The 10,570-nt window shown below is 42.0% G+C and overlaps 2 protein-coding genes across 3 annotated transcripts in view; one reads left to right on the top strand and one right to left on the bottom strand.

Annotated features, from left to right (window-relative positions):
* LOC146614098 (uncharacterized) overlaps positions 1-1,468 on the top strand; it is a 1,780-nt gene extending 312 nt beyond the window's left edge. Inside the window, exons 1-3 of the mRNA XM_085378624.1 lie at positions 1-365; positions 682-817; positions 1,109-1,468. The exon at positions 1-365 is cut by the window's left edge and continues 312 nt beyond it. Of these exons, the coding sequence (XP_085234750.1) occupies positions 1-365; positions 682-817; positions 1,109-1,468 (861 nt within the window). The remainder of the gene's footprint in view (positions 366-681; positions 818-1,108) is intronic.
* A 937-nt stretch (positions 1,469-2,405) lies between these two features.
* LOC146614099 (uncharacterized) lies at positions 2,406-5,013 on the bottom strand. 2 transcript variants are annotated; one of them, XM_085378317.1, is made up of 5 exons: positions 4,845-5,013; positions 4,419-4,510; positions 3,846-4,040; positions 3,681-3,757; positions 2,406-3,424 (listed from the first exon to the last, which is right to left on the bottom strand). In XM_085378317.1, exons 1-5 carry the CDS (start codon positions 4,993-4,995, stop codon positions 2,449-2,451), a joined length of 1,491 nt encoding a protein of 496 aa, XP_085234443.1. In that variant the 5' UTR covers positions 4,996-5,013; the 3' UTR covers positions 2,406-2,448. The 2 variants fall into 2 exon arrangements, with proteins under 2 accessions (XP_085234443.1, XP_085234442.1); XM_085378316.1 differs by lacking the exon at positions 4,419-4,510 and having other exon boundaries at positions 4,845-4,939.
* Between the last annotated feature and the right edge of the window lie 5,557 nt (positions 5,014-10,570).

Below are 10,570 nucleotides of genomic sequence, written 5' to 3' on the forward strand. Positions count from 1 at the left end.
AGTGATCAACTCATAGAGCCAACAACCCTCGATGGTCGAAGGCGGCTTATTAAAGGTGCTGTACCAACACTTTTTGAGTGGAATGGCTATAAAGTTGAACCACCGCGGCGTAGTGTTTGGGAGAGAACGGAGCGACGCCCTGAACTAGTTCCTCCTGACGATCAAGAAGAGCACAGTCTTACAAGAGATCATGACTACTGCTCAGTCCCTGAGCCGTCTGCATTGGACATATCTGCATCAGCTGCAGAAGACCTGTCCAAAGACGTGGAGACTCTGAGGAAGGAAATACAGGAGTTACGTGTCCAGCGAGAATTTGGGTTACAGCGTTTTGCTGGCTCCGACACTGACATCCGATTCTATACCAGGTACATCTAAGTTCTATTCAAGCTAACTGTTTAAAATATACCAAGGTCACCATCAGTTAAATTTAGAAAGTTTTTCCAGTCTTAATGAAAACAAAATAGAAATTTACTTTTTCTCTGCTGATTGTATGTTTTATGTAGATGCTTTAGTATTTAAACGATATCCTAATGCTACAGGTAAAATACAACACCAAATACTCTTAATCAGACTATTTTATACAGCATGTCATTAGCATATTTGTCACAGTTCACATTATTTTTATGTCAGTGTGTAATGTTAATTAATGATTGACATGATGTATGTCTCTCTCGTGAATAGATTTCCAAGCTATGATCATTTGATGGCATTCTGGGTTTTGATTGAGCCTTGCATCTATAAAATGATCCGGGTTTCAAGAGCCAAGTCAGCTGCCAATCGGAACGAAGAAGTGTTGACACCTGCACGCACATCAACAGTAGGTTATGGGTTTGTTGGTAGTTAGAACTAGAGGTGTAATGTTATTGTATTTATGTACAATAACATTACTTTATGTACAGTAGCATACATACACAGGTGTATGTATGCTAGACTCAGTATCCTTTACATACATACACCTCATACACCTGTGCACTACAGCACCTCATTGTTTACCCCATGGTACAGTATGGTATGCCTAACCATTACAAAACATTTAGCCAAGAAAAGAATAATTTTACTAGTTCATAGCTTAAGGAGTAACATTTTCCCTTTTGTTTTCACCTTCCAGAGGCAGCTGCTACAGCCAATTGATGAGTTTTTTCTTTTCCTGGTTTTCCTGTCAGTTGGTTTGAAGGAGAGGGACCTGGCACACCGATTTAACATACACCAGTCCACAGTGAGCCGCATTATTGCAACATGGACAAATTTTCTTGCCACTGCACTGGGGTCTCAGTGCATCTGGCTTACACGTGAAGAAGTGCAAGCTTACCTCCCTGAGGAATTCAAAGATTTCTCAGACACCCAGATGATCCTTGACTGTACAGAGCTGAGGTGTCAGACACCATCCTCACCACTTCTCCAAAGTGAAATGTACGATGAAAGCCCTGGTTGGCATAGCTCCACATGGTCCAGTGACATTCATCTCTAATCTGTATGCTGGTTCGGTTAGTGACAAGGAACTATTCAAACAATCAGGCATTGCTGAGAAGTTGACTGAAGACATGGCAGTGATGGTAGATAAGGGCTTCCTAATCACTGATTGTTGTAAATGCAAAGTGTACTGCCCACCTTTTCTATCTAAGCAGAAGCAGATGCCAGCATACCAGGTTAAGGAGACGCAGGCCATAGCCAGACTCAGGGTGCATGTGGAGCGAGTCATTAGGAGGATCAAACAGAACAAACTTTTTGATAGCATCATTACCATGTCACATGTTTATAATATCAACCAACTGTTTGCAGTGGCATGTATGCTGTCAAATTACCAGAACACAGCATTAGTTAAAAAATGGGTTAAGTGAGACAAGATGGATTTTTCCCAAGACACCAGTGCCAGTAACTTATGGAAAATGACCTGCAGCTGAGGCCACTACAGTTGAATTTCTTCCTTCTCAGCTGACAATACTTGATTACAGAACTGGTACTTGAGTGCTGATAGTTGAGTTTCAGTTATTGATAATTCAAATTCATTGCAAATGTTTAATGTTAATAATACTGTTTAATTATACTACTATTATTACTATTCAGATTCAACAAAACTGTTTATCAAAATTATAAAGTAAATCACTAAATCGTTTTAAAACCATAAGTGACATTGAGCTTTTGGAACATCAAAAATACCATTTATCATTTTCTACAGTTCAGTTGTGTTATTGTCTAAATGTATATCAGTATGCTAGGCATGGAGTTTTAAATACTTACCATGTAAATAAGTTCTGCACAAATTCAATGTTTTAATGTGTGTTTTTAAAAATTAAATTGATGCCATTGCTTAAATAACAGTTTATTGATGTCACATAAAAGTAACATGTAACAACAAAAGAATTCATGAAATATATTGAAAATAAAACATCAGTTATTTTGTTCCAGCCAGCCTGAAGGATCTGTTTTTCTTTTTGCTGTTTTCACTGTTCATTTTTTCAAACACAGGTATCTTGGCATATATATGTAAAAAAAGAAATAGTCTGCCTTTTCTCTGATTGCATTGTGCACATCTGTATCCATGTATATTCTTTGCACTAGGTAGTCCTCTTGTGCCCACACAACAAAGTCACACCACTGCATCCCACTGATGAGCAGTTGTCCTTGCACTTGCCAGTAATATGCGTGGCTCTTTTTTAGTTTAGGGGCACCACGTTCCATCTGCACATATTTGCAGTCAATAAAGTTTTGTACATTGGGACATTTGAATTCGACGAAGCCAAACTGGGGGTATTCATTGGGGTCAAAAACAACACCATCAGGAGATGCAGCAAGCCAGGGGGCAATGGGGTGAATGACCAGACCACAGGGTGAGTAGTTAACATTCATTAGCCTACTATACTCTGCTGCTATTGCAGGCTCCATCTCAGTTCCTCTCCTCATGTCTGCTGTCTGCCTTGTTCCCTTCAATATACGCTCTGCTAGTGACTCGGCCGAGCTCTGGCCTCTGACGTGACACACCTCCCGAAACCTAGAGGCAGTCACTCTGGGCCTGCGGAGCTGATGCCACTCAGACGAAGAGCTTTGCTCACGTGTAGCTTCCTCTATTTTGTGAGCCATTTCCAGAGTTACAGACAAGCTTTTCAGATGCAGAAGCTCTTCTTCTGAGCACACAAACACACAATCTGATGGCAAGATGTCATACCCCTCCAGAGGCAAGTGCGGTGTTGGTGGTGCATCGCGGTGTAGTGTGATGTACCGGGTTGTCAAAACCGGCTGCTGATATGACAGAACACTGCCCTCCTGCACCAGCCCAAAGCCACTTTCCACAAGGGGCTTGTCAGGTCTCATGTTCATTGTGGTCACAAGTGGCCTGTCCTCAATATTAAATTTTGCATATGCCTCCGTTATTCTGAACAAGCAGGGATCTGGTAACGGACCCACCATGCCTCTGTAGAAGCCACTCCTAAAGAAAACATCAATGACAATAATGTAAGGAAGAAGGTTGTTATACTGAACAACAACTAAACTAAAAACTAAAAGGTGTAAAACAGTGGTGCATAAGTTAGAGACTGGGATGTATATGTACATGACTGAGTTAGCCGTCTTCAGAAAGTGTAATGTTGTATGTAAATTAATACCTATTCTGACACATGTATGTATGAAAAAAATAGCAACATACATTTGTAACACGTGAAACCAAATTTTACAAATGTAATTACCGTACTCCAGTCTGGGCCATCCTATTTGGTACTGGCTTAGTGAAGATCATGGAGTTGATGGGTCCTGGCCTCACACCCTAACAGAAGACACATTTACTATGGATGGTGTTGCTGTTCATATGTAAACATGGACTAATTCAAAAACTTTAACCTCATTTAAATTACCACTGTCCGTGGCTTGTGCCATTGCTGTTCAGATTCCGTGCAGCTATGCACAGGGGGGACAACCGGCACTCTGAGTTGTGAGTAGTGTGCTGTTTGGAAGAGCAGTGCCACTGTGTGATTGCACATAACAGCGCCTGCCACACAGGAGCACTGGCTATGTGTCAGTATCACCGGCGATGAATCCAGAAGCTTAATCTAAGAAGAAAGAACGAAAATTAAAAATTTAACATCTTCATGGAAGAGCCGAACAGGAACATAGTTCAGTGTTATGGTTACGCACCCTCCTGAATGCTTAGTGTTTCCTTCTCTCCCTATTAAAACAACTTAACCATGCTTGATAACTGTAATAACTTAGATTGTGTATATTTGCAGTATTAACTTGTTGTCAAATGTTTCTGATCACCCAAACACACGTTGATTTAACTATCTGACTAGTCAAATTAGGAGTGATAAAGCAGGGAGACAAGGAAAACATTCAAGTTGATGGGCCTTTAGGAATGAACTTAACTAATGCTTAAATGAACTGAACCCCACTGAACGGGGATTAACAACTTTACACAGCTTCCTGCCTACACTTAGTCTGTGTGGTGCCTCACTCTTCCTCATCGACCTGTAGCACAGGGCTCTCACACCGACCTCCCCTGACAACCTGTCTTTATTGGACACTGAATAAAGATACAAGTACCATTAGCATTATTTCTGTATTACTCATTTCAGCATGTCTTAAACAAATATATTTTACACTTAGCAAGAGTAGCATTAGGTAGTTAACTACCTCCATAGTTAGCCAACTACCTAACGCTATTATAACAGTGTCTAACAACAAAAGTGACATTAGTTAAGAAAACCTCAACTATAGTTTAGGACGACATAAAACACCGTTTAAGAAAACATGTAATGTAGAGAACTGACATCAAATGAAGGACATAGCGGAGTAACGTAGTGTTTGCATTTGACGTTAGCTAGCGTTTCTTTGTCAGTTAATTTACGTTTTCTTACCTTCGTAGTTGTGTATATATGATGCAGCATATAACTTAAATCCTTTATCTAATTTGCTGGCGGGGGTAGTCGTCACTCTGCAAATCCGATGAACATCGGTGATGTTCAATTTTGGGAGCTCTTGTAGGCAGCGAGTGTAGAACGTCGCCATGGTTTAACCGCACCGGAAGCACTGGAGCAGGACTACATAGAACGCGGAAGTGTTAGTGCAAGTAGTCCATTAACGCTTTGTTTGAAAACATAATTCCCAGCCCCTCTCCTGCTTTGTGACCAATGAGCTGACAGCACACTTACGAGTATGACAATTCAGATTACCGCTCATCTCATTGGTCAAGGAAAGGTCGCTTACGGAGAAAATACCGGAAGACAACAGATGACCACAACAAGAAGCATGGCCAACAGGGAAACAAACGCCGACACTGCGGTGCAAGTCTCGGACGACAGTACACCTAAAGCTGGGCAGACACTGTGCGATTTTTTCAGTCACGTTATTCAGCTCCTGCTCAAACTGCACGATTGACTCGCAGGGGTTAGAAGTTGGTAGGTCACGATGCAGGGTCTCACACTATACCGCCCGATGCTCTGATGCGACCTGAGTGCTCACACTGTGCCTCCATAACATGAAGGTTATAACAGACAATCTGTCGCGCTCTCTCTCTCGCCGTCTTACACTCACACAGACACACCACCACCATCAGCTTTGCTAAATTGCTAATGAAAAACATTGATCGGGCAGCTGTGACTGAGCAGCAGTGTAAATCCAACTATTTTCACGGTTGTGTGCCTCCATTGCTTGTGTCCAGATCACAGGCTGCACAGCCGTGCTGCTCCATCTTTTACACCAACGTTTACGTGTTTGCGCGCGAGCAGTGTGAGCGGCTGTGGTGAGACCCTCACGAGCGATTGATGATCGGGAGCTGGTCGTGAGGTGTTAATCACTTCTCGTTACCCCACGTATACTACACGATGCACGATGAAGGCCAAAATCGGTCCGATCACTCAAAAATCGGCTCAAAATGGGCCTAAAACCGCACAGTGTGAGCCCAGCATTAGAGCAGCAATGTTTGTTCAGAGAAAGGGAAAAATGGGAAAAGGAAAACACCTGGCTGGAAAAAGTTAATATGGGCATGTGCAGTGAATATCAGCGCTATGTGGCCAGAAGTGTGATAATATAATTTATTTTGTGTAATAAACAACTGCAAGGATAGATGATTACAACAAATTGATGACTAATACATAAAAGTAATACATAGATGAATAATGATGATGAGTTAAGATGCGTAATCATGGGAACAAGCGGGTTTACAAACAGGAGCAGCTGATTAGCATTAAGCCAATTGTACTAAATGCACTAAATGTGCACTGTTACAAGAATGTTTTTCTTTCTATTGTTTTCTATTATTTTAAGTTAAGCAGGACAGAGTTCTTTTAAAGAAAGATTTACTTATATTCTCAAAAGTTAAGCATGACAGGCTTCTGTTTAAGAAGGAGACCTGTTTTATGTGTTAATGTTGTCATTTTGAGCTAAAAAATAAATGGCTAAATGATCATTTGTTTCACATGTGTTCATATCACAAAGAATACACATCTACTTAAATCAAATTCAAGTCAAATGGTTAAAAAATAATTTCACACACAAAAAAAGAGCTAGAAAATTCACCACACTGGGAAGGGTGAAGACAACTGGGTCGCCCGGCCCTGGCCACGAGGTGTCCCTTATTTATTTTTCAGGGAGTTGGCAACCCTATGTCCTGATAAAACTGGACCTTTAGCTGCAACACACTGTGCAACAAGCAGCACACAAACAGTTTGTGTGTTTGCTGATGTTTGTTGAGCTGATAGAAACCTGTATTTGAAAAAACCTGCCACTCAAAAAGTATGTTTGCTCTTCTTCTTTAGGGCTGGATGCTGAAGTACGACGACCGCAACTTATGCACACCTGCAGTCGCTGCAGTCGTTCAGCTCAAACAAACACATTTATACCTGGAAGCCTGGAAAATGCAAACTATGATGAAGGCTGCTGTTGGATTTTGACCACAGACTTACAGGAATGGTTCATGTTCAGCTTTATTATTCCTCCTTTAGTTTCTTTTTTTCCCATCAATTTATAGTATGTGTTGGTTTTTGAGTTTTTGTTTGTTGTTGTGGAGATATCATCTGAATTTCAGGAGCAGGACCTCCTTCAGGTCCTCCTTCATGCCCCCTCCGGCCTCAGGCTATAAAACCCCCCCGCCCCCTTGTTCTTTCCTCTCTTCTCCTCTTCTCCTCGCTTCCTTTCCCCCTTTATTTCTCGTTAGTACAGGGGGTTCTGCCCGGCCCGAGAGCCGTCACCAGTCCCCTTCAAGGCCTTCCCCAAACTGCAGCACTATTCACACTTCCTCATCCCTCATCGCCCATCGTTACCAAGGAAGTGGTATTTAAACTAAAACAAGACAATAAAACTTCCAATCATCAGTGACAGCAGTAACAGTAGTTGTATCATTGGAGACATAATGCAGGTTTCCCCTGTGTTACCTGTTGCTGTTCAGTGCAACTGGTTACAAAACATTTCTGTAGCAGTTTCTTTTTAATACGACTTACTGTTTTTTATCGCCCTCTCCCAAATGTTTGTGCATGGAGCCACTGTGCTGCAAACAGAATGTGAACAAATGTAAATACATGCAGGCTGTTTGTGACTTCACATGATGCTGACCTAAACCACAGTGCTGTGGGTTGGGATAAGCTGGGTCACAGACTGAAGGGGAGAAGCCAACAAGTGCTCAGCATATGTTGGAAGTCCCTCTACAGGCTGCTGGAAAAGCTCCAGCTGACACTTCGTGATGCTGGCTGAGGGACTGAGGAGTGTGCAAAATGATCAAAGTAGATGAAGAATCCAAAGTTTGAATTACTTCCTCAGTTCATCCTGCTTCAGTTTGTTTTAGAGTGGTGAAAATCGCTGGTTTAAACTTGTTGTGGGTTCATTTGAGCTTACAGGATTTATCTCTCTGTTCTCTTTTTAAAGACGCTGCACGTTATTGTCTGAGACCAAACACGCTCATTTACCAGAAGTGCAGAGGAAGAGCCCGAGCCTGGGCTTCGGCCTTCAGCCCACAGGGTGGAGAGTCTGGTGGTGGGATAGGAATGCGTTTGGCCAGACAGCCTCAGCGCGCAGACTTTCAGATCAGCCTGCCGGTAGGCTTGTGGGAAGGTGGCCACATTATCACGAGCCCTGGTATGAGCTGGGGTTTGATGAGGTGAATGACCGGCGGTTGAATCACTTCAAAGCGTAGGTTTCAACTTCCTTTTTTATTCCGCTGGTGGTGACTGTCATGACAGTATTTTCAGGCTGCGGTTAAAAATTCCAATAGTGTGAGATGTCTGTGTGTTCATCCCTCATGAGGCAGCTGCATCAGCACACAGTAAACACAGTACAGCCACATTCACATGCATGTTCTCATTTTCACACGACTCTTCTATCCATCGGCATGCGATAGCTCTCTCATGCTTTGGAAAGTGAAGATAACTGCACCCAAACGCAGAGACGCCACGAAGCAGAGTCTCAAAAAACGTATTATAGTTGATTAAATGTAAAAAAGAACAAGCAAACAAAGGCAACAGGAAACTAAGGTGCTGAAACTAACAAGGTTGACAAGACAAAGGGAAGTAAAACCACAAACACGGCGCAGACGACAGCAGGTTCGTGTAAATACACGTGAAAGTTACATGTGAATGAGAAACAAAAGAAAAATTAGATTACAAAAGGTAGCAAAAATAAAAAAAAAATGGACAATGAATCAACATTACAACAAACCTGTAATGATTTTTCCCCCAAGTCGTCATAAAAAGACAGAAACGCAACATAATTCAATCTAAATATGTACGAGGTTTTAAATATACAAACTAAAGTGAAAGTTTAGTCAAAACATCCCTTAAATGCCGCAGTGAATACAAATCAATGAGCAGCAGCAGGTTAGGGCGGGTTAGGAGGCCACGCCCACACCTGAAGCCACTCAGCTGTTTGATGGCGAGGGTGACCGCTGTCACGAGTAAAACAAGTAAAAGCACCTGTACATTTACACATGTGTCCCTCACCATTGGCTGCATTGTTGTTCAACAGTTCCTTTCAGTATCCAACATCGCATAAACCACAAAACACTGTCTGATCCGACAACACGTGATGGTAATTAAATGTGACAGCATCGTTTACAGACACAAAACGTCATAATGTGACAAAAGTGACTCCTACAACAGGTTTAGGAGATTTTTACACAAGTTACATTAAGTTTTACTTGTTCAATCAATCAATTTATTTATCAGCACATTTAAAAACCACACAGGAAGTGCTGTACATAGTAAAAAAAAAAAAAAGTAGATCAAACCCACGCAAAGAACAAAACAAAAATCTGTCACAATTCAAAGCTAGAGAGTAAAAATGTGTTTTCAAAAGTCAAGTGTTGGAGAGATCCTACCTACCAGCGTCACCAGTGGCTGGAAACATCTCATCGCAGGACTATAGAGTAACCTCGGTTGTAAGCTCCAGAGTGCTGGTTTCTAGTTGTCTTTTCACGTTGCTGCTTCGTTAGATTAACGGCTTGTTTCCTGTGAACAGGAATCTCTTTCCCTTGGAGCCCTGGATGTGCTAAGTTGCTGGTGTGCTGTGTTTCTGGAACTGTGTGAAGATTTCCTCATGTGTGAAGAGCCCTTTTCCGGACTCCCCTGTGCCCTGGATTCCCCTCGCCCTCTCACCTGTATATAGTCGCACCTGAGTCCATCCCACCTGTGACAGTTTTAGCCTGCTGCTAGGGACAACTAGAAGCAACTTATCAGCTACCTGAGAGTTCTGTTTGGAGTATTTTTAGTTAACAGATCAGAGAGGTATGACGGAGCTAATCCATTTAGAGATTTAAAAACCATCAATAAAATCTTAAAATCAACTCCACAACATACTGGAAGCCAGTGTAAACGAGCCAAGACTGGGGAAATGTGGTCATGCTTACGAGCGCCTGTCAAGAGTCGGCTGCAGCGTTCTGAACAAGCTGAAGACGAGAGAGCAGAGCCCGGCTGATACCAAAATAAAGACTATTACAGTCGTCAAGCCTGGATGAAATAAATGCATGGATCACTTTCTCGAAGTCAGCAAATGACAGAATGTTCTTAGTTTTTGCCTGAGCTGGAAGAAGCTGGCTCTAACAACAGACTTTATTTGTTTCTCAAATAAAAAGCTGCTGTCAAAGAAAACTCCCAGATTCTTTGCAAAGGGATTTCTGGACTTTTCCAGAGGACCAAGGTCAACCTTAAGAGAAGAGCGAGGGTCAGAAGGTCCAAATTGTACGATCTCAGTTTTTTGGTTTACATTCAAAAACTTTAATGCAAACCACGATTTAATGTCATCAAGGCCATCTAGCAAATCTTTTAGACAGTCCAGAGAGAGATGTGGGGGCCTCATGGTTATGTGTAAGCAGGCCTACGATGCACATGAGCAGCCTGCTGGATGTGTTTTTCTGGCATTACCTTTACAGTTGACCCCTACTGAATGCCTGTTTGTGGTTCAATATTCATGGATTCACTTACTGGAGGATTTTCCTGTGGCAAGGAACTTATTATTCATGGAAAATCTGCGTATTTGTGGATTTTGGACGTGCTGTGGAAGCCCACATCTCTGCCAGTTGTCTGCTGTACGAGTGTTTCACTATGAAATTTTGAAATGATATTAAAGTTTTGTAGGATGATAATTTAAGGTACATTTG

This window comes from Diplotaxodon limnothrissa, linkage group LG18 (assembly GCF_057381915.1).
Source record: "Diplotaxodon limnothrissa isolate DT_005_m linkage group LG18, D_limnothrissa_male_GT1.1, whole genome shotgun sequence".
In the NCBI taxonomy this organism is placed as follows: domain Eukaryota; kingdom Metazoa; phylum Chordata; class Actinopteri; order Cichliformes; family Cichlidae; genus Diplotaxodon; species Diplotaxodon limnothrissa.